The sequence below is a fragment of the Carassius gibelio genome, chromosome B4, assembly GCF_023724105.1.
Source record: "Carassius gibelio isolate Cgi1373 ecotype wild population from Czech Republic chromosome B4, carGib1.2-hapl.c, whole genome shotgun sequence".
NCBI classification, from domain to species: domain Eukaryota; kingdom Metazoa; phylum Chordata; class Actinopteri; order Cypriniformes; family Cyprinidae; genus Carassius; species Carassius gibelio.
Window position 1 is genome coordinate 19855072 of NC_068399.1, and position 24568 is coordinate 19879639.

The window sequence follows — 24568 nt, forward strand, 5'->3', positions numbered from 1 at the left end:
ACACGTCGACTTGTTTTGTTGAATGTGCATTCGACATATATAAATCTAATGGTGATATTGACTTGTGTATTCTCATTGAATTAGAATTAGAATCTCTGTGGATTCTGATTGGCTGACGGTGTTTTTATGATGCATAAGCTCTTTAAAGAAGAGGAGAGACAAGTCCAAAATAATTTTAGCAGGAACCCATATTATGCCTGTCGACTGACCTTAAATATTGATTTTGTATTAGTCTAGCAAGCTCACATATACACTTTTTTTGCCCTTCAGTCCTTCCTACGTGATCCGAAGGTGAATCTTCCAATGTTATGATTCTCATAAGAGCCATTATATGAGTTGTAATAGAAAGAACATTTCAATTGATTCTCAACAGACCGAATCTTTCTGATGTACCCGCTCCATCGCCCAGAGGCAGATATAAATGGAACATACCTGTTCGTACCCAGACTGCACCTGCTTAACACAAGTTACCAGATGTCTGGAAAATTCAAGGGCATGAAATGACTCAGTTTTCATGGTTACCGCCATTTCATTTGCCTGCTTCATTTTTGGCATTCCACATAGTGTTTTTGTTATTGTTGTATTTCCTCCATGAAAGGTGACTTGACAGGGCAAATTCACGTGGCTCCCATGGGCAATCATGGTGGGCCGAGCTGCTATGTGATGTGGAACAGGACAAATAATCACCCCACCAGCTGTTTATTTTCACCTGTCCTCTCTGGCCACCACACCAGCTTCCTCTGGACCACGGCGGGAAGCACGGCTGATCGATCAGTGCCCCCTGTAGAGGTTAATTGGCGTAATGCGTAAATGATCCTGCATATGTGTGTATGATTGCATGCACATTGCCATCATTCTTCTTTACCAAGACAGAATTTATAGACAAGCCTCAGAATCCTGCAATTCTTCAAACCTTTTCAACCTTGAAAACCAGAGATTGCTTTTTTGAGAGATTAAAGCTCAATGGATGAATGCTCTTCCAGGTGACTGTTGCACAAGGCTATATGTATTTGGTAAGTAGACATCAACATTCCAGTTGCATGACGTGACTTTTACCAAACCAACATTTGGTGATGGTAAACATCTGCACCCATTCTATCAACTTAAATATGTGAATTCTTGGAATTTTTTTCAGAAAGAATCACTCATTTTGCTCAGGAGAGCAACAAGCAACTTTGCCTGCCAGCGCACATGGAGCGAGACCCACCACAGTGTAGTCACCCGAAAACTGTTCAGAAGCCGCAAGACCGGATCGTAAAACTTGGCCCACTTTATTTTTACAATCCTCCCTTAAAGGTTCAGAAAACCTGTGGAACAAATGATGCAATAACTGTTAACTAATTGAAATAAGGAGTAAGTGTATACGTATATATACACTACTGTTCAAGTGTGAGGTCGGTAATATGTTTTTAAGAAATTTACACGTTCTGTTCTTTTGAACCATGTAGTCATCACGATCTATACAAAAATGTAAAGCTGACCATTGCTTCCAACTAAGAAAACTTTCTTGAGCACCAAACCAGCATATATTAGAATAATTTCTAAATGATCATTTGTACAAGTAATTCAGCTTGGCTATAACAGGAAAATATGTAATAATAATGTAATAATATTTCATGATTTTACTGTTTTTTTTAATCAAACTTATTCAGCATGGGTAAGCATAAGAGACTAATTTTGAACATTAAAAACTTTTTGTACTATAGTATATTTAATTTACTCTCTAAACCTTAGCACTTTCCAGTAAATAGTGACTTTGTCTAGAGTTATCTTTCATATTTTGAAGATTTAAGGAGAAGGTGAAGCTTGGCATTATTTAGCCCATGCCATTCTGCTTTCAAGCTTCAAAAACAACTCAAAAGCAGCATTAAGGTATCATAAATGTACACTATATGATTATATTTCATCTCCTCTACAGCCATTAGATGGTTTTGGGTGAGGAACAGGCCAAAATGTAAGATGTCATGCACTGATATCACCTTCAGTGAGATGTTAACTCAATAGCCACGGAGTGAAATTCCATTCAGTTTTGTAAACTGTATCATTCAATTTATTGAAAAGAGCCCATTCAAATGAATTAAATTGTACTTATGAACATGCCAAAACTCACCAAGGACAGATTTTCAATAAATCATATGAACCATTTTTACGCTTTTATGGTCCTTTTGTGTGCTTTTTGGAGCTCAACAGACTTGTTAACACCAAATACAATAACTATAAAGATAACAATAAAGATATGGTTCTAAAAAACGTTCTCAATACTAAAGAATAGCAGAGTCTACACCACAGCAAAAAAGGTAAAGGCACAGAGAAACATTATCATTGGAATCACTTTTTTCAGAACGATAATAACATTGACAGCCAATCAGAATCAATCCTGCGTTAACGAGCACGGACATTTAAAGTGACAGATGCACTTAGAATAAACAGACGATATCAGCCGCTGGTGTGGACGATAATATAGTTATCTTTATGCTGTAGTTACCGTTCTTGGTGTGAACAGGCCTTGTCCAAGGACATTTGTGTTCCACAGAAGAAATCTAGTCAAACAGCATTGGAACAACATGAAGGTGAGTTAATAATCACAGAACTGTTGCATTACCAGTTAAAAACAGACACTTCATCTTCACAGGCTCCATGAAAATAACATTTTATTTCTGTAATGAAGTCGCATGAAAAATTAAGACACTTTGGCTTTGTTTATGACATCACAAGCAGATTATGTGCATTGTTATACATAAGTATGAAAACTTCAAGCATAAACTTAAAGACTGTCTACCCATATCTAAATATATATCTATATATTTAAATTTTACATAGCATGAATAGGATACATATACAAGTACTTGTTGGAGAAGCTACTAAATAAGTGTGATTTGCATGAAAAAGAATGTTAATGACAATAACGACGACAATAAATCAGACGACCCATGAGCACAAGCCAAACGTAGCAATTACATTCCTAAGAAAAGCCGGATCCGCATCCGGAAGTTCTCGGATGGTAATGTACACTTCTCCCAGTGATTCAGCACCACATCTGAAGCTAAACCGCACAAACATCACAGACGCTCACCACAAGCATGTGACTCACTCCCCTCTCGGTTGACGCAGGACAGAAGCTCGATGAAGAGTGACTCTGGGAGATTTAATATCAAAGGCGCTAGTTTGGTAAAATAAGACACTGTGACTGTACTACAAAACAAGTCTCGCTCTGAGAAAGCAGCAGTCCAGCTTGGGAGTGTCCCGATGAGGAGGATAAAAGCTTTGTTACGGAGAAGGCGATGTTGAAAAGGAACAGCCATTGACCCAAAATTTGGAGGCTTAAACCACATAGTTGGTCTCAGTGGGCTGACTGGATTCAGGCACTTCCTTCGTGTCCTTCGCTGCCATGGGCTGGGACTTGTGCTTGGAACCAGAGACCCGCTGGCTGTTGGAGACTCCTCCACGAAATCCTGGAGGAAGAGAGCCATTAAAAATGTGAAGCACAGTGCAGAACAACATTTATGATTGAGAGCCAAGCCATAATCACTGGGGGGTTTTGTTCAAATGGTGCAAACTGTGGTTGTTTGAAAGAAAATAGTTCAATACTACTTAACTGTCTAGGAAAAGTATGAAAAAGTACTAGTTAATTTTTTTTTTTCTTTTGCTCAACCATTTCAGCAGGTAACCGGCATTATGATTACAGTGTGTCTGATATAAGTTTTGTAGTTTCAGCTTATTTAATTTTGTATTGGCGTATTTAGGGTGGCATTTAAGTTAATGCATAATGGTTTTATTTAAAAATATTTAAAAATGTTTGCATTTCTCAGCATTGGTTATTGTTTATTGCTATCTAGTGGCATTTTCATGTTTAATGCAGGTGGGTTGTACAGGTGTCAGGTTTTAAAAAGTACCATTAATAAAAAAAAAAAAAATAAAAAAAAAAATGATATGTATATATGTAAATAATACACGTTATTGTTTATATTAGTTAGTTCTGGGGTCATGAAAATGTATTGTAGTTTAGTTCCCCAGAAATCCTTGTGATATTTTCCCAGTGATCTTTAGTTTCTATTTTATTTGTTTTTGAAGTTAACAAAGATGTTTTCATTTCGTTTAAGTTGTTTTCATTTGCATAGCACTCCAAGGTACTACCACGAATATCATTTGTCCAGAAACCTATGGTATTATTATGGTAATATGTCTAAATATCCATGATAATACCCTGGTATTACAGCGGATTTCTTGCTCTAATCCATTTCCAGGTGGCAATTAGTATCTTGGCCTTGGGAAAAAGGATGTTGTCTTACTCTTATTGCAGTGACGTCCATGCCAGCCGTCCCTGCACTGGCACCTGTTGGGCTCCACACAGGTCCCGTGTGCTCCACAGCTGGGCTCGCAGACAGCTGCACACACGTATACACATACACATTCAGCCATACACAGAGACGCAGTGTTTAGTCTTAGAAATGTATCCTGTACTGTTCAGCAAGCTTGCAGCCCGAGTGGAAATCTGAAGGTGCAATCAAGCACCCACTGTTCATTTTTCAGTGTGTTTATTGTGCGCTAGCAAAGCACATAGAGCGATGCCGCGGTGGAACATGTGTTTTTGATCAAATATGTCCACAGTTCTTCTGCCAAGTCGAGATAATCTCACCTTTGGAGCACAGATCGCCATGGTAGCCTTTGCTGCACTTGCATTTATTCCTCCCTGTGCATTTGCCTCCATTTCTGCATGGCTGTCGACATTTACCTGCAAACAACAATCGCTAAATTCATTAGCCGCGATCCCCAAATGCAAAAACAATGTTTTTTCTTGCTATCTGGCATTTCAAAATATGTTTTATTAACTTTATCTTAATTATATTTTTATAATTATTTATTTTTGCAACTGGGTTTTACACAGTATCAACTTTACTTAATTTCATAATTGTTTAAATCTAATAAAATAAAATTTATTTATATAAAATTTCAATTTTAACTATTACTTTATTTATTGGGGCATACAATATAAATATATTTTTTAAGTTTACTAGTCAAGCTACAGTAACTGATCTTGCTTTAGGGACATTTATATGTTTATACTGAATATAAGACAAAATATTATGAACATTCTGAATAGAAACTAATAAATTACATATATTAAAAATTATATATTAATATTATATTGCATGTTATATTAATATAAATATATTTATTGAAATATATATATTGCAGTGTGAAAATTAACACACAGGCAGATGATACAGAAAAGTATAGTAAACTAAATGAAACATAAAAAAGGAATTTCAATGCTTTAATAAAAAAAAAAAAAAAAAAACAAAAAAAAAAAAAGCAGGGGCACACAGGCAACCAATCCCTTCCAAACCCTCATATTTGAACGAGATCAACTGAATTTCAGAGGCTTCTTTGTTCCTTGACAAATCAGTGAAATCCATACCCATGAAACCAGACAAAGAGGAGGACGTCTTTACATAACATGACCTCAACGGGACTCTGGGCGTTTATGTCACAGCCTGCTATTAAAATGTTACTTCAATATTTTCTCTTTCCTCCCTTTTCAGTCCAGGCGCCTCTGAATACTGCAATACTCCCTGCCTTTGAACAGGAAAGGATGAAGTTTGGGGTCAAAGAGGAGTTGTTTAAACATCAACGAAATAGATACAGACCTTTAAAGCAAAGGAAGTATGTATATATAGTTGTTATCACCTTCAAAGCAAGTCTCAGTGACCAAGTCCTAAATGGCTTTTATCTCAATACTTGCACTTAATTTTAAAAAAGGAAGTAAAAAGCTTTCTGTGAATGGCCAGAGATAAAACGCCACACTGCTTGAGTGCATGTGAGCTCATGAGATTGTTATTAGTGATTAGGGTGACAACACAACTGCATTACATCCTGTGTTTGCCCATGTAGGTGCCGGCCCATTTAACACTAATGTGAGAACACACTTCACTTAGGAAGTTTACTTGGAGAACTGCTCTGAGGGCAATTTGTGAAAGTGAGCCTATTACTGCCAAAGAACAACAACGCGGCTTTCCCTTTGAAAGATGATGATGATAAAGTAACAGCCAGTTAATAGTCTATGGTAGAAGTTAATAGAGCTGTTTAGTTAGTAGTCCTAAAACTTGAGAGTGGGCATTTTTGAGTCATAGGTTTGGGAACTGAAGTTTTTTGAGTTAACGTGCAACATGTTGTATTTTAAATGCAAATATTTCTGTAATGCAAAGCTACATTTTCAGCAGCTGTTACTCCTGTCTTCAGTGGCACATTATCCTTTAGAAAACATACTAATATGTTAATTTGGAGCTCAGGAAACATTTCTTATTATTATCAATGTTGAAAATAGTTGTGCTGCTTAATATTTTTGTGGAAAACACAATATATGTTTCTCGGGATTCTTCCGAGAAACGTATATCGATTCTTCAAAAGGAACACCATTTATTTAAAAGAGAAATCTTTTGTTATATTGTGAATGTCTTCACTTTTGATTAATTTAACACATTCTTTCTGAATAAAACCATTAATTTTGAATGGTACTTTTGACCATAAAGACTACCATTGTTTTTTTCTGATTCCTCAAGCAATGCCCTTTTAGTATTTGCATTTCTACGGAGCCCCGCATGCATATGACATTCAAGAAATAATAAATAAATTGTGCGCACGATTTACTAAGTAGTTCCCTATGTCCTGAAACCAGTGCATGATTTACTAATTCGTTCCCTCGATGTACTAAAACGTGCAGACGATTACTATTTCATTCCCTCGATTTATAATAAAAATATATTAAAATAATTAGCAAAATAATCATTTTTTGTTTGAAATAAGATTCTTTTGCTTACCCCGCTGGCAGATTATTTTGCTAGTTTCAAGCAAAAACTCACTTAATTTTGACATGACAATAATTTTTACCTCTTTAAGATTTTTTTTTTTTTTGCTGGAAACAAGACACAAATCTAAGTAAGAAAAGCATTTTTTGCAGTGAAAACCCATTTGAATAATTTGCAGATTGGCTTAATTTTGTTTGGATCGCTTTAAATGTGTTCTGTTATTGTGTTCTGACTGTAGTTTGTTCTTTCACAGTGTACACATAGCTGAACTCACTGAGCTCACAGCGGCTTCCTTCAAAGCCGACGGCACAGATGCATTTGCCAGGATGGAAACACGTCCCTCCATTCAAACATGTGGTGCTGCAGTTAGCTGTTAATGTAGAAAAAACAACGCAAAGTCAATGAACACATCACAAACCAAACAATTTGTGCTTTTATTTATTTATGTAATGGTTTTGTAGATCACGTTTCATGGCTTTGACCTTTCGGTCTAAATCATTTAGAGTATTTTCTGTCTTGTTATTGATTAATTAGTCATAATGATGCATTTAAAACCCTCATGTTTATTTTTGTGTATTATATGTATTGTTTTATAGCATCTTTTAGTCAAGTTCAAGTGTACTAATTTATGGTTTGATGAATGGTTGAAGGCATATATTGCACAATAACAACATTTACGGTACATTTATGATACAACATAACAGGTAGGAAACTAACCTCTATCACAGCTGGGTCCAAAGTAGCCGGGAGGACATATACACACACCTGGGCTCATACACAGGCCACCATTCAGACATCTTGGGGAACAGAGGGCTAAAAAAAGAAAAGAAGAAATGTTACTTATATCTAATGTACCATAATATATACTTTATTTGTAGCAGCTCATCTCACATGATTCAAATATTCTTAATGCAAAATAAAAATGAATGTTTCCAGGGACAAACTGAAAATAAGGAGTTTAAAAATATTCACATAAAACTTCACACAGCTATTATTGTTAAAGAATGGAAGCATATTTTGGGTTGCAGGTTTTTTTCTTGATATGCGAAGCACAAATCTTTGTGGTTTTGGCAGCGACACAGGCGAAAACAAATCAGCCAAAAGCTGAATTGGATGAAAGGTGTTTTGTGGAAGCGGTTTAGGTACAAACACAGCTCCAATGAGGATATTGAAAACATTTTCAGCGTCTAATGGAAGCCCTTTTTTGGTAAACCGCTCTTTAAAGTTGTAAATAGATGAAAAACACATGTTTGTGCCTCCCAACCTGCTGGGTAATTCACATTTTTCAGACAAGAAGCCTTCTAGAATACATGCATGCTCGATTCCTTCATCTAAACTAGTACATAGCAGGCTTAACCACGCTTTGTAATTTGCACAAGGCATTTTGGGAAGTGATGCCCTGAGGTTGAGTATAATCATCATCATAATAAACTATATGCAATCGTTTGTTTCCAAAGGAGGCTCGTCTTTCTGAGAAAAGTTCTTCTAACTTTATACTTCTCTTTTTTTTTTTATGAACCTATCTGGCTTTTTAGTGGAGACTTTATGACAAGGTTCTACATGCTCACATCTGTTGTTAATGGGTTTGTGTGGTTGCAGGTACATTATGAGACCTTTATGGGACACTTCAGAGATCTAGTATGAGACCAAAACTATTGATAAAAACTAGAATATTTAAATCAATACAAATATTTTATTTAAATGATAATTAGTTTGATTAATAGTTTCAATAAGTAATATATAATTACAATATTTTATTTTATTTTACATTTTTATTTTAATGTTTATTGTTTATTGTATTTTCATATATTTAATTTACAATGCATTTTAAGTGAACTGCATTGTGTGCAACTTACAACATAATAATTTGTACATCAGTAACTTTGTTTTCATTTCTTTATGTCTTTATGATGGGTATATAAAAATATGGTTACCTTTCTCACAGTGAATGCCGTAAAACCCATCCTGACACTCGCAGACCTGCCGTTCATTGCAGTAGCCTCCATTGCGGCAACCACCAGGGCACTTTGCTTCAGAAAAAGAAGACAGAAGTTGTGAGAACATTTCCTTTCTTTTTTTAATCTTCACCAAACACTTCCTAACTTACTCCCTTCTCATTCCACTTCAAGGACATCAAAAAGAGCAGTGAATTCAGTAACAGTACTTCCTTCAAAAGAACTGACATCAGCATATAAGGAGAAAAAAACAGCTTTGAGGTGAACCCACAATGTCAACAGCTCCGTCAAATGTAATGTGGCACTGCTGCAGATGTGTTTCAGTGTAATTCACAACAGTCTTAAAAGACTATGTTGTTAAGTGTACTTTTACATTCACTCTCCCTTGTGTCTTTGGACACCCATTTGACTTTCTTTTCTCTGTAAAAAAAAAAAAAAAGGAGAAGTTTGGCAGAATGTCCAAGCTGCTCTTTTCCCTACCATGAAAGTGAATGGGTTCTGAGGCATTCAAGATATATTTTCAGTGAAAAACGTTTTTAATTTGGGTTTGTTCTTCATTTAAATCTTCAAAATGCTTGGAAAGTCATATGGATCCGTTCTATTGCTCTTAGTCCCCATTCCTTCTCATTATATAGAAAAGAGCAGCTTGGACATGCTGTTAAATGTCTCCTTTTGTGTTTTTGGAATGACAAAGTTGGGTAAATAATGTCAGAATGTTAACTTTTTTAAGTTTAACTCGATGCAGATTCATTTATTCATGTTTATGGAACACGAAACTGTTGTTTAACATTCTTAAAAATGGTCCTCAAAAAGAGGATAAACTTTAAGGTTTTAAGGTATATAAACTACATCAACATCATTTTGTCCTATGAGTGAAATTCAAGCAGCCAGACTTAAAAAAAAAAAAAAAAAAAAGTTTTGAGCACTAGTCATTAAGGCACCCTCAGCTGTCACTAGGAAACACTTTGCTTCCTCCCTGCGGGGTGGCTTCAGACAGATGGACCATTTGATCTGTGAAGTCTACACGCCGAATGGAGAGGGGTGGAGAAGGGTGTGTAAGGGAATGCAACACCGTGAGGTTAGTGTGTGTGAGAGAAGGGAGGGGGGATCAGAGAAAAACATAACACGCTCATTCTAAAGGGCTGCAGCTGGCAGGATTCACATGACCTCACGAGCCAGCGATGGGGTTTAGAGTCACCCGTACCATGATGATCTCTCTCTTACCATCTACTCTTAAAGAAGAACGAGAGGAAGAGGAGACAAAACATGCTCTAAATAAGAGCTCTTTGATGGCTTGATTGTTTCTTTTAGAGCAAAAGAAGACTTTTAGCGAAGTCTCCTGGTTTTCTCTTGAGAAACAAAACCCCACAACAACAACAACAAAATAATAATTTCAGAAAGCTTGGAATCAAGATTCCAAGTCTCTTATGCTCACCAAGGCTGCATTTATTTGATCAAAATCACAGTAAACAGCAATACAGTACAATTCAGCAATCATTTCTCCAGACTTCAGCGTCACGTGATCCTTCAGAAGTCCTAATATGCTGATTTCTATCATTGTTGATTTTTTTTTTGTAGAAACTGTGAGAACATTTTCATACTTTTTTTTTGAAGAATAGAGAGTTCAAAAGAACAGAATTTAGTTGAAACAGAATCTGTCTCGTTTTGCCTATGCATTCTAGCTGAATAAAATATTAATATTATTTTTTTTTTTTAATTACTGGCTTAAACTTTTGGATAGTGGTGTATATACATCTCAATAATGTTTTACATTTACATAAAACCAGACATTCGCCATATCTTAGCATATACATAATACTATATTTATCCTATAGCACTATTCTCATATTATTTGTCAAATGTCTCATTTGTGTCCGTTTATATTTTATTTTAGGAGATGAGCAACTGAGATGAAGCTGAGCTGAATGTTCTTGAAAACTCTTCTGGGCTTTCATCAGCAAAGTGTATTCTATGCCTGATGCAGTATTTTACATTACCATAACATTTTCTTTAAACCACACAATCATTTTGTGCATGTAAGGTTGGATGCAAATTTAGAAAATTCACCTCTCTGACATGTTTTGAAGAAGATAGCGTTGTGTGGCGTCCTCAGGACGATGTTTCCTCCAGCATCCATCACCAGGATGGTCACCTCAAATGCTGCCACACCATCCTGGTCACCTCTGCATGGGAAGCCCACCTGGACCACTGAGTACACAAAAGCCCTTATTGATTACCAAACCTTAAGCATCGATTTGCCACAGGTTACATGGGTTATAATAATTATTTTATAGATGTGATTTTAAAAGCCTATATATACAATCATGTGAATATATCAATACATTTCATGAGTATTCCAGTACACCACCAGTTTATTATCAAAGCATTTGTTAAAAGGATGGTTCACCCAAATGAAATTCAGTCAGTATTTCTTCATCCTCAAGCTGTTCTTGAGAAGAACAGAGAAGAAGATCAAATTCTGTCATTTACTCACCCTGCACTTTTTCCAAACCTGTGTGAGTTTCTTTTTTTCTGTTGAACACAAAAGAAGATATTTTGAAGAATGTTGGTAACCATACAGCTGACGGTAGCCATTGACTTCCTTGGTATTTTTTTCCATATTATGGAAGTCAATGGCTACTGTCAACTGTTTGGTTACCAACATTCTTCAAAATATCTTCTTTTGTGTGCAAAAGTGCAGGGTGAGTAAATGACAGAATTTTATTTTTGGGTGAACTATCCCTTTAAGAGGGAAGATTAAAGGCACAACAATGGTAAAATAAATAATACAAATAAAAGCACACCAGAGGCTTTGTGTGGCACTGATCCTAAGAGAGGAACGTTGACGGTAGGGTCATCCATAATGTCTTTATCCAATGAACGCAGAGTCTGAAACTCATAAAAGTACTCTGCCTGAATAAAAAAAAAAGATAAACAGAGGTTAACTTTGTTTTAAACTTCAAAGAAGTAGCGTGGATTTGCATAAAGAGGGGCGTTTGGAACAATAACACAAAAAAGGTTGCATGTGGTTCATGACAGGAGCACATATACATCTCTAAAGAGTAAAAAGAGAGTTTCCGGGTATCCTTAAGTTTGCAAGGCAATCAATTTCCTCCGAAAGAGGCGCAGCTTCGCTCTCTAACTAATGACCACAAGCTTTTGGGAACTACACACTTGTGATGATGAGGCCAACACACGCTACAAAAAAAAAACTGTCCCAAAAAGAGATGAAAGCTAGAGAGATGGTTCTTTTTTTCCCTCCTTTCTTTTTTCTGGTCTCTAGATTTCGGAGTGTAAAAGCTGGCCAGCGTTTGATGAAGGCAAGAGTACACAAGCTGTGTGGAGAGCTTAGCTAATCCTACAGCTGAATGGTAATAACCAACACAGATAACTCTCGCCGCCAGCCTTTTATACCGGAGACCTTTGTTCTAAAGCCTCAGCGGCCGTCTTTGAAGCTAACTGGGCCAGGACAGAGTGGGCCCTTCTCTTTTTCCTCCGTCTCCCTCCCCTTGCTATTTTAATTTCTCCCTCTTGCTGCTCCTTCATCAAGTCAACATGCCATTCACGGATTATGATCCCGGTGTGCAAAGATAGATCACTTGTGAAAAGAGATTCCTGTACATTCCCCCCAAAAGTTGTGAATGAAGCTGTTAGAGCATCGCAGATCTAGTTTCCGTTGACTTTTTTATGGAAAATTGTATGGTTGCATATGTGTTATGTGAGTTTAAGGTTATTCATGATATTAAAAAATAGATTAAAACTGATTTTTAAAAGCTGCAATGTAAATGTGATCAAGAATAGTTTGAATTTGTTTGGTTTTCTATAACTTTTTTCCTTGCAGTTGTCATGTTTATTGGCTAACTGAAGTTGGTAAAACTGCTTTGGAAAAAAATATTTACTGTAAAATGTTCCATAAATAAATCTGAATTTAACCAAAACATGACTTTGGCAGCTAGAAAAGTTGTCAAATAAATCTAAAATTACAAAAGTAATTAGCCTAATTATGTTTTATTTTATTATTATTATTATTACTACTACTATTCATTATTATTATTGAGTTACTTTTATTATTATGCCTTATAATGCTTAAAACAGTTCATTAGTATAAACTATAGTCAGTATAAACAAAAATATGTATAGAAATATATTGAAGCTTTTATATTTTTAGAACGAATCCTGAAAACCAAAAGGTTATAAAAGATTTCCTCTCTGGTTTTTGTCATGTAATTTGTAATGAATACCAGATACTGGCTATTTGGGACCTTCTGTAAAAAAAAAATTATATTATGAAACCTTGGGGAAAAGGTCTGTAGGGTACAAATTATTTGCCACTGTTTCTGCCAAAACCATAACGAATTACAAAGAAGATCAACAGGCAATAACAACGCAACGCAAAGTGATTCCAAATGGAAGTTTGGTTGGTTAATAAAGCGCGCGCTCTCAGTGTACTGATGATGACCCAGATGTTTGGCACATGCATGACGAGGCGCGCTCACAAGGCGGGCGCGTGCTTTGATCCGCGTGCGGCTTTACAACACCAACATGCAAAATACCACAAGAATTGAAATGACATTTTTTTTCCCCTTTCAAATTAGGCCAATATATGACACAGATTCGGTTTAAAATATTAAAGTGCAAAAATATGTTATTAATTACAAATTTTCCGTAAAAGTATGCTACTTTAAAACATGAGCAATTCAATTGAGGACCCAAACTGCATGAGATCAGTTTAATATTTTGAAACAATTATTTATATAATATATATTTATTAATTGTAAACATTATTTCATCCATTATTAACTCGTTAGAAAACAATTTTTTATGTTAAGTTAATTTAAATCTAGGATCTTGTTAAAAAGTTCTTTAGATATTTTAAAGCTAAACAAGAAAATGCTAAGAAATTTGACAATAATTCATATAAGAAATATATATATATATATATTATTAACAGCATATTTCAAATTGCTTCGTGTATTTCAGAATTGTAAAACTGCATATTTACACAACTTATAAGTCAAAAAACCTGAAAACTCCACCTGCACGTATAAGTAAAAACTAACTTCAATAATTCTGCTTATTGAGTAGCTACAATAAGCATGTTTTAAAGATGTTTCGATATTTTATTTGAATAGGACTGCGTCAAGAAAATAAAATAATGTGCCTCTGGTTATTAAGATCTTGCCAGATGAAGAATACTAAAGTTTTCCAGTAGCTTACCTGCTCAGTGGCTTGCCAGGTGAAGTTCACGTGCTGGATATTGACAGGTATTGCTGGCATTCGCTGCTGTGCTTTCCTGAAGTCGTGTGTGAATGGGGCCATTTTGCCCTCGGAGACTATTAAAATATCCTCTTCAAAACCTGTTGGATAAAACATTGAGCATTCACAAGCACCTCAAAGCTTGAAAACCCACGGGCTAAAGTCATTATGCACTGGCTTGGTTCACACTTGGGCTCTAATATCATTAAAGCGCTAAACACTATTACCAATTAATATTCTTGCTTGATTGGCATCAATCCACATGTACATGCTTCCTTGCTCTTGGGCAGCTTCCACCAGAGCCCCTAAAAGCAGAAGAAAGAACGTTTTAAGGTGCAGCTGAACAGCAGGCGTCCTGAAAGCCATCCCGTGGTTTATTTAAAGTGAATTGGCCGGCTTGCTAGTTCTCCCCTCTCGCTCCAGTCCTGTGCACTAAATGTGTCTCGAGTGAGTCTTCAATTGACAGAATGATTCGCGCGGACTGTTTCGCGAGCTACTTGTAAGCAGCAGGAGCTGCAATTCACAGATCTCGCCACAAGGCGGCGTGGCTTTATACAAGACGCCTCTGAATCACAATTAAAATAGTCGATGTGTATACAAGCTGATTGCTGATTTAAAGTTTAACAGCATGATAATGAAAGGTATTCTTCCGTCATTATAAAGGCTCCACTTGGTTTAACCAAATCCAGCATGGATACCTGTCTCAACATCTTTATTTGTATTTTTATATTTCTACACTTGCTTAAATTTATGTCGACATTAGCTCTGAAATTCCCTGTACGACTGTACTTGTATATTTTCATTCATATGAATTAATTTGGTTCATTTTCATTCATTTAATTCATATTAACCTAAATGCATGTTAACCAGATGTTCGAATGTCTAAAAAGAATAAGCAACATTTGATTGACTTGATTTTCTTAACTGTTAATCTGTTAATCTGTCTTAACTGTTTGTTTTTCATTTTGGGGTTTCAATTATTCAAAACAACAACAAAAATAAATAATTCTAATGTTTATTTAATACATTGTTTAAATAAATAACACAATTATTATTATTATTGTTATAGAAAATGCATGAGGATGATGATGTTGATGATTATAAACGTTATGTTGCAAATATCACATCGGAACTCCTTAATGAGTGGAAAAGTATGTAAAAAAAAAAAAAAAAATTGGTTTCTATCCCAGCACATCATTTCTGAAATAAAGAGGTGTCTTATATTATTAGAAACCCCGACTTTATGTTATTATTGACTGAAAGGTGGCTGTCCTTTAAAGATAAGACTTTAAAAATAAATAAATGACGTTTTTTACCCTCTTTTTATTTATTGTCATTCATAGCGATGTATCAGGATGTTCATTTAATAATAATAAATAAATAAATAATAAGTTTCCCGTTTCGTTCCTTTCAAGTTGGCCTTCTGTCTGCTTACTTCTACGTCACTTCCGCTCTGCCTAGCTGTGTGCGTTTTTTGTTTTTTCGTGCAAAGATGGCGTCTGCACAGTTAACGGATGAGGAGCTTGTGTCTGAATTAAAACGGCTCGGCTATACCCCGGGCCCGGTGACGGAGAGCACACGGCCCGTGTACTTGAAGAAACTGAAAAAGCTGCGGGACGAGCAGCCACAGCCGCGGGGCTCGCGGAGCGGAAAAGGACGCAGCAGCAGCGGGAGTATCAACAGCAACGGCGGTAGCGGCGCTAGCAACAGCAACGCCGCGGCGCGAACTCCGGGACTCAGCGCCAGGCCACCGGACGGTGACGTCACGCGTCTGAGCGCCAGCCGGAGCGAAAAGCGCAGACCCGGAAAGTTCGTGCTGGGCTTCAGCTCGGACGAGTCGGACGCGGAGGCACCGCAGAAGAAAGGAGGCCCGAATCACGGCGGCGGCGGCAGGAGACACCGAGGACCCGCGCTGCAGACACCCAGCCTCAGGCCTGCGGGAACACCCGCCGCCTCCCTCAGCTTATCCGTGGACAGGAAAAGCGTTTCTGCGTCTCCGTGGTGGGCAGACCGAGGCAAATCCAACGATTTAGAGGAAACGGAAAGAGACACTCGGGCTTTGAACGGTAATAAGGCGTTTTATGAGTCTAACAGTAGTAAGTTAGCTAAGGATTACTCTGATTCAGACGAGGAGGAGGAAGAGGAGGAGGGTGAACGAGAGCGTCCCCGCGAACGCCGTCTGACTTCCAGACACGGTCCAGTCGCCTCCTCCGGTTCCCCGCACCGGAGCGTCTGGAGCGCGGAGAAGACGGCGCATGATACTCCTGACTTCAGTCTAGATATGCTTGGGGAACGAGATGAGAAGAACCAGAGGGAGTTCAGTGGCAGCTACGTGCGCCGCAGTTACCAGAAACTCTCCGGGATTGACGGGGGTGATAACAGCAGCAGCAGCATCACCGGCGGCGGTGGTGTCCCATCCGGTTCTTTAAATAAGAACCACCTCGACAACGGAGACGGCGAGTCCCCCTGCAGTAGCAGTCGGTTTAGTATAGGGCTCAGACCGCGCTTTCCCTCCTACACCGCGACATACCGAGCGAACCACTCGAACCACACCGGTTCCAACCACTCATACAGCCCTGCCTCGACCCTCAAGCCCAAGCAGCACACCGCGGTCCCCGAGGACGAGCTCCTGCAGCAGTTTAAACGGGAGGAGGTGTCCGCCACCGGCGGCTTCAGCGCTCACTACCTGTCCATGTTCCTCCTGACAGCGGCCTGCCTGTTCTTCGTCCTGCTGGGCCTCATGTACCTGCGGATGAGGGGCTCCAGTTCCTCCGAGGGGGATGCAGCCAGTAAGTATGAAGTGGGGGCATGTGTCTCAAAACCAAGTCAGATATATCCCTAGGCAATATTTTGGGATGGTTTACAATCATTGTTATCAGAAAGTTATGTTTTATGTAGTATGTATATTAGTTCTGAATGTTGGTAAGTACTGTATTCATGAAGGATGATATTTACATGTTCCCTCATCCAAAAAACATGGTATTACATGGTAATTGATAGTATTTGATGCCACTGATTGAATACCACATAGCAAATGAATGTATTACTTGCACCCAATTAAAAAAAAAAAAACATGGTGCTACCATGAGATATATATATATATATATTTATTTATTTTTTGCAAAAACAATATTAGTATCATCCTTTTCCAAAAACATGATGTAATATTGTGGTACTTGAAATGCTACAAGATTCATACAATGATAGTTATGTTTACACCCATCCCAACCCTGAAACTTAAAAAAAAAATTTAATACCATGAAACATTTACAAAAAGTAGCACTACCGTGGTGTTTGTCCAATGGAATTACCATGGTGCATTGATACTGAGGTGCTTTGATACATAGAATGATAGTCCAGTAAATGCTAGGCTATATTATTGTAGTAATGTAGTACAATATGTCTTTTGGACTTTAATACCATAATTCTTTGAGATTATGATGATGTTAAGTGCTGTTTGTGTTGCATCTCTTAAATGATTGTCTGTACACTGTGTGTAGTATCTGGTATATATGGCAAATGTCAAATTAATTTGTATTGATTTACTAAGCAAAATCACAGGGCTTGTTTTAAAATGACACATTTAATGCTTTAGAAAGTTTTTCTAGTAGTTTATGCAACTCTGAGTCAAACATGACTAATTCACACAGTACTTATCACCCCAGACTATGTGCACTTCTCAGACAGGAAATGGTCTATGCCACTGGTGCTTTATGGGACAAAGAGAGGTATTTGCATTAGAAATATGTGTGCTCCAAGATATGTCAAATGACTGTTCCAGCGCTGGTGGATTTCAGGTAGCTCATCGCACCTTCACCGTAAATCTGTCTTTACTGAAACTGTCAAATTACTCTTCAACATCTTAATGCTTACCATATTTGTGACTAAGGAGCCTTAAAAGTTTTTTTTCTTACTGGAGGCGAGTTTGTGCTAAATAATAATAAATATGAATGCATATGAATTTATGTACTTTTTTTGATTGGCTAAATAATGCATTTTTTTGTAGACTAACACTGGTCTGCAACCCATAATGCACTGATATGCACTTCAGACTAGTTAAAATGTTGATCTAATGATTCATTGGTTAATTGAGAATTTTAATTATCTTTAAAATTATTTCTAAACTGTTGAATAATGACCTGGATCATTTTCTTTAATGTTTTTGTTGTAAGTTTTGTGCTTTAATTATTCAAAATAAATTAAATTGAATCATTTTTAATATACTCAGGAATTATCAGTGACTGGAAAGTCATGGAAATCCACTCTTGAAAAGTGTGGGAACTCTCTGAGTGTCTGTTATTTGATAATCATGGCTAGTCTGGTAGTCCCCACATTTTGACATGTTGACATCCTTTATGGTCATAATGTGATAGCCAGCATTAATCTTTTGATGCATTTTCCCAGATGAGAGAAAGTCTGTTCTTGGATGTGCATGCTATGCCACTCAGATTAAATAGCTTGAGTACCATCAGAGTAAAGTGCTTTGGAGGCAGAGACTGCTCTTGAGAGGAAGCCGACTGATGAATTACAATGTATATTTGTGGCATGGCTGGTCTCTCAGGGAGGGAGCTTTGACTGTAGAGCGTGCTGCAGACATCTAGGTCACAGACAAGCTAAAGCGGCCTAATTGTCTGACTCTCTGGGAGCTTGCGTCCAGTTAGAGTGACTGACTTCTCTCTGGCCGTCTAAATGCCTGATTCTCACTTTGAGTGTGACATATACAGTTTGTGTTTCAGATTTCTTCTTTCTCAGATTGTTATTTGAATCTTGTGATTTAGGTTATTTTGAACAACATGCTATCTAATTAGTACAAAACTAATAGCACTACTAGTATTTCTGCTGTGTGCACTACATATGCACCGTATTAAAGTAGTCTGTGCAGGAAATATTTCAGAACATTCTATATAATATCCCAAAAAGCAGTGTCCCAATATCCCAAGTCATTTAAAACATCCTCACTCACTATTTTGATCTTGTCAACAATGTAGCATAAAGCTGTTTGAAATGTTTAATATTATGTAGTATGCTATTATTTCAGTAGTATGCAGGTGTCCAATTCTGAACATAGTCAAAGTTTAGTTTTATGATGTCTAATATTTTAGTACGTTTTAAGAACTTATCAAAGAAACAATAATTATACTTTGAATTTTGTGCACTGTGTATTATAAGAAAGTTAGTTGATAATATTGTTTTATTTTGTTGTTAATTCTGCTGTTCTAAAAAAAAAAAGAACTTAGTTTGATTGGACGTAATACGGGATAGATTTAAAGTCTTTACAATAGCATGCTGTATAAATCTCACAATTGGCAAAACTGGTTTATGGAGTTTTCTTTACTAAAATGTTTTTCGTAAAAGGTGTTTTGTCAGCTGAACAATTATGTTAAACAACAGTATAGTCCATTGAACTCTACATCTATTTCTCCCAGCCTTGTTTTCATTCCTGTCAAAATTAAATGTGGCGCCACCCAGAATAATATCTGTAGGCCACTTTTGTCATGTATTTTTGTGGTTTTACCAGGGTTAAGAAGATTAAAGCCACTTGCATCTATAGCACAACCCCAAAAACAGCTAAATTTGATCTTATCACCTGAAATCTAGGCCAGACTTGATCTTGAAAATTTTACGCAATTGTTTTTCCGGAGTATATGGCTTCCTCTCAGAGACTAATGGATTAAATGGCTTGCAACATCAGACGGCTCACGTCTGATAAGCCAGACCAATGCAGTCTGTGATTGAGACGCGCAGGGCAGTTACTGTGCTAAATCTGGGCCCGGGCCAGAGCGAGGACAGAAGCACAATGTTCAGACGATGACTCAAGTGTGAGATGATGAGCAGCCCTCCTCCATGCCATAGTTGGGAAATACCATCCAGTCATATCATTATAAAATGTCTAGTGCTGAGTAATGCCTTTTGTCAACTTACTTTTCTTTCTTTTTCAGTCATACTTCACCCATTCGGACCAGAGTTTGATCTGCAATATGTAAGTGTCTGCTCACCTGTGTCCCATGTTTTACACTTTTAGTCAAGCAAATTCCCTTTTCCACCAAAAAGGAATATCTTTTTTTTTTGTCCTTTTAAATATGCACTTGCAACAATTACTTGTATTGATTTGAACAGGATGTTAAAGACCGAGACCTCATCCTTAACCTGCTCCTGTCTCTACATGAGCACCTGGCCAATGTTGCTGGTGAGCATTCAGATACAACTGAAATATATTTTGTTTTAATATATGCAGCATTAAATAGTGCAACCATTTGATTGCCTTTCAGGAGAACATGATTGTGGAGACTTTAAAAATCCTTTAAACAGAAGTGTCTCTTTTAGTGACGCCTCTACGTACCTCAAGGTTTGTTTTATTCAGTGAAGGGTTTGATCTCCATCTTCTGTTAGTCAAATTGCATTGTTTCTTTAATTGACAATGACCTTTTGTCATATTTTAATTGTATAATTTGGAAAATTGTGTGTATACCAGTATGAAAATGCACAACATAATAAAGCATCTTTCTTTTTCAAGCTCCAAAATGAAGCCTATGAAAACTTGATTGAAACGTCTTTAGAGTGGGTCATGAAAACCAAAGATGTTGTTGGTATAAGGTAATTGATGTCCATCCAAAGTATCTATCTATCGATCGATCGCTCTGTGTGTGCCGTTTTCCAGTGTTCATTGGGGGTGTGTTGGCTTTTTGGCAGGTTGATTGGTGCTGACCCTTCTCAACCCATAGAGGAAGTATCGGAAATCTCACGACTGGAGTCCATCCACCCACGCATGTCCTTCTTCTGTCGTCTCAGACGCGCCTTCTTCACTGTGATCCACAGAGTTCTCTTCGTCCTTGCAGGTTGGCTTCTACATTCTGCAGAGGTTGGTGCTTTCTGCACGGGGAAGATCTAAGTCTTTTCACTAACCTTTCCTGTGTTTCTCTGTAGGCATTGGTGTAGTTTTGGGTTTGGTGTATTACATGAAATACAGATGGCGCAAAGAAGAGGAGGAAACTAGACAGATGTATGACATGGTGGAAAGGATCATCGGTAAGGCTGTCTCATCGTTAAGCTATATTTTTAGCCTTGCAGGTGTAAAGCATCTTTATTACCTGTGCTTTGTATTTTCACAGATGTAATGAGAAGCCACAATGAAGCCTGTCAGGAGAATAAGGGCTTGCAGCAATATTTGCCCATCCCTCATGTCCGTGACTCTCTTGTCCAGCCTCAAGACAGGTATTGCGTCTTTGCAGTGCGAATTTGGTTTTAGCTCGTTTTGCATTTTCGGATGAAACGTCCTCTTTTCCTGGTCCAGTGCATTCTGAAGGGTATATGTGTATTGTGTCATTCTCTCAGAAAGAAGATGAAAAAGGTGTGGGACAGAGCCGTTGCTTTTCTCTCTGCTAATGAGTCCCGCATCCGGACAGAAACGCAGAGGATTGGAGGGGCAGACTTCATGGTGTGGCGGTGGCTTCAGCCCTCAGTGTCACCTGATAAGATGTCCAGCATGCCATCCAAAGTGTGGCAAGGCCAAGGTAAGGTTTCCTTTGTGTGGAGTCAACCATCTCCATTTTAAGGTAAATTTTTTGGATAATAAATGTGGCTTCTGATTGACTTGTTTGGTTGTCTAACTTCCTGTTAATACAAATGTAACTGATACTAAACATTCAAAATGTTTTTGCATAGTGTCCACATTCTTTTGGGCATATAGACAATGTTCATGAACCTAAAGTTGCTTGTTTTGTTCTTCAGCTTTTCCGTTGGACCGAAGAAATTCACCACCAAACAGCTTAACGCCATGCTTGAAGATTCGCAACATGTTTGATCCTGTAATGTACGTTACTCAAGGACTTTTGCATGTGACCTCACACTGAATTGGTTGTTCAAGTAAAACGTATAGAGTGTTTTAGAGAAATGTAGTCTCACTGCTCTGTATTTCCCTCTTGAACAGGGAAGTAGGGGAAAACTGGCACCTCGCCATTCAAGAAGCCATTTTGGAGAAGTGCAGTGACAACGATGGAATTGTTCACATAGCTGTTGACAAAAACTCAAGAGAGGTGAGGATCCTGTGTGATTCATTACAAAATATACAGCTTGGGTTTATAGGTTCTTGTCCAAAAGCTAATGAGTCGCCTGCTGCCTTCAGAGGCTGCATCCCTGCCATCACGGACCCTCATAAGTGGCCAAACAAATTGACTTGACTCATAGTTTACTCCAATGGAGTCATATTGTAAGAAGCATAAAATGCATGGAACAGTTAATTTTTAATGTGTGGTGGTGGTGTTTGCAAAACTATTCTTTATGCCATCTTGAATTGTTTTGATTGTTTCATGTTAGCATGTTGCTAAGCTTACAGGTGCTACATATTGTAATACGCAAATATTAGGTAAAAAAAAAGCTATCTTTAAGTAGTCTGAAAATAATTTTTCACCCTTTTTGCACCATATTGGTTTGCTATCAAGCTGATCATATAAACTGACTTTACTCAATTGTTTTGAATGGCATTTGATGTTAGTATTTTGCTAAGCTAATGGGTAATAGATAATAATAGCTAAATTAAATAAGATAAATAATAGGTTATATCTAAAAAAAAACTAAGATATTACACAGACCTGTATTTGTTTGTACATCATTAATTTTTAGCTTTTCTTTCTTTTGGAACCGAGTAATATTCCTAGAAGCATTTAATTAATGGGTTGATTTGCTGTATGATTTTGTTCTCATCTAGGGCTGCGTTTATGTGAAGTGCCTTTCAGCAGAGCATTCTGGGAAAGCCTTCAAAGCACTGCATGGCTCCTGGTTTGATGGTAAACAAACGTTGCATTTATTCTAGGTTTTCTCAGTCAATTTTCAGTCCGTTTTTAAACCTGTCCTGATTTTTTTTTCTAGGTAAGCTGGTGACGGTCAAGTATCTACGTCTGGATCGCTACCACCAGCGTTTCCCACAAGCCCTGGGCTGCAACTCGCCCCTCAAGCCCTCCAGCTCGAGCATGAACAGCATGTCTCGTCTGAACCAGCGATCCAGCACATCCAGCTCACTGGGTTTCTCTTGAGGAACATGCTAACGGCCACCACCATCCTCTCTACTCTCTCTTTCGCTATATACGAGGCTCCCTTCTCCTGCCTCCTCTTTACCAGAGAGAACTGCGTTCAGGAGCTTATAAAGTTGGGCGACCTGGGATGTCCAGTCAGTTTTGTCAGCCATATGCAAGCAATGGTGTTTGAACCTGTGAGCTGCTGTGTTTTTTTCTTTTTTCCTGTCATTCGGTATCAAGGAAAGCAAGGGAGATGCACACAGTAGCGTGAAAGCGGTGGAGAGAGAGTTGGTCGGTCCGACGAGAACTTTTAGGAGAGGATGCATGACGCAATCTTCTCATATCTGGTGCAAGTGGACACAAATTTCTGTTTCTTATGTATTTGCTTTGTTTTTGATAAACCGTCTTTATGGATTCAATGACAAAAATGGCTTCCAACTTCAAATCTCACAACACAGATGTGTTTTCCGGGCTCTGCTTATTTTTTACCTAACTAACTCCCCTCCTTAATTCCAAGGAGCTCTGTTGGGCTATACATAGCTGCATGTGCTGGTTAAAGTATGCATATATTTAAGCTTTGAATTGTATCATATATTGTGGATGTTTATTTCCCTGATGCTGTTTTAGCTGATGTATTCCCTTTATTATTTTTCTTTGCCTTTTTGTTTTGTAGTTTTTAGTCCAAGAACAGCATGCACACACTCTAGAAAGGGGTGCTGTAAATATCTTGTTGAATGGTGGTGGTTGAAATCATCTGTATGAAACTGAAATCGTCATAAGCTCTTGTTTGTTTCTTGCCAACAGAATAACTACACTGCAGCATTCAGAGATGTGTCATGTGGAAGGGCCTACATGGCTTTATGAGAGAAATGAACAGTTGTGTTCCCCTTCAATGCCATGTTTCTGAACACTAGTCTTAATGGTCACAGCCTGATTATATTCAAGTATATAATTATTTACTGTTGTTTTGTTTATATTTTAAAACGTATTCTTTTCCCATTATAGTTGATGCAGATGGATGTTCTTTTTTCCTCCCCTTACTGCTCACTTGGCAGATTTGAAATGCCACCCTGTCACTGTTTTTAATCTGTCCCCGGCCCTTCTAAATTTCCAAAGGAGACATTTTTGATGGAAGTTGTTTTTTGACTTTCTTGTACACACTTGTTAGAGTCGCAGCCTGATATGGTGATCTGATTCTAATTTGTATCGGGACACATTCATAAACAGCATGTCCTGCTGCTGTCATGTCTATTTTGGATCACAGAAAGATTTATCAGCTTTTGTTTAGATGCAGTTCGGGTGGATATGAGGTAAATAAAATGTACTTGTTTATTACTCGTGTTCATCTCCTTCCTTGAGAGATTCATTACATAATCTACATGAGCACAATTTGACATTGGAAATTGCTTTTTAGATAAGGTTGATCTTTTAACAGTTGAAAACATTTCTAAGCATAGTTAACGGTGCACACTTCGGATGTCTAGGTGAACAAGATAGTAGTGCAACTGAAAACAATGGCGTTGTCTCAAGAGGTATTTTT

At 37.6% G+C, this 24568-nt stretch overlaps 2 protein-coding genes across 2 annotated transcripts; one reads left to right on the forward strand and one right to left on the reverse strand.

The window, feature by feature from the left end:
• Nucleotides 1-2634: 2634 nt before the first annotated feature.
• Nucleotides 2635-14598, reverse strand: LOC127956539 (wnt inhibitory factor 1). The gene is made up of 10 exons (XM_052554571.1): nucleotides 14245-14598; nucleotides 13979-14118; nucleotides 11566-11674; nucleotides 10829-10969; nucleotides 8741-8836; nucleotides 7524-7619; nucleotides 7081-7176; nucleotides 4637-4732; nucleotides 4290-4385; nucleotides 2635-3452 (listed from the first exon to the last, which is right to left on the reverse strand). Exons 1-10 carry the CDS (start codon nucleotides 14381-14383, stop codon nucleotides 3322-3324), a joined length of 1140 nt encoding a protein of 379 aa, XP_052410531.1. The 5' UTR covers nucleotides 14384-14598; the 3' UTR covers nucleotides 2635-3321.
• An 852-nt stretch (nucleotides 14599-15450) lies between these two features.
• lemd3 (LEM domain containing 3) lies at nucleotides 15451-24363 on the forward strand. Its single transcript, XM_052554570.1, has 13 exons — nucleotides 15451-16806; nucleotides 19957-19997; nucleotides 20135-20204; nucleotides 20287-20363; nucleotides 20532-20611; nucleotides 20708-20853; nucleotides 20942-21043; nucleotides 21127-21229; nucleotides 21350-21528; nucleotides 21746-21827; nucleotides 21945-22050; nucleotides 22722-22800; nucleotides 22883-24363. Exons 1-13 carry the CDS (start codon nucleotides 15510-15512, stop codon nucleotides 23044-23046), a joined length of 2526 nt encoding a protein of 841 aa, XP_052410530.1. The 5' UTR covers nucleotides 15451-15509; the 3' UTR covers nucleotides 23047-24363.
• The last annotated feature ends 205 nt before the right edge of the window (nucleotides 24364-24568 follow it).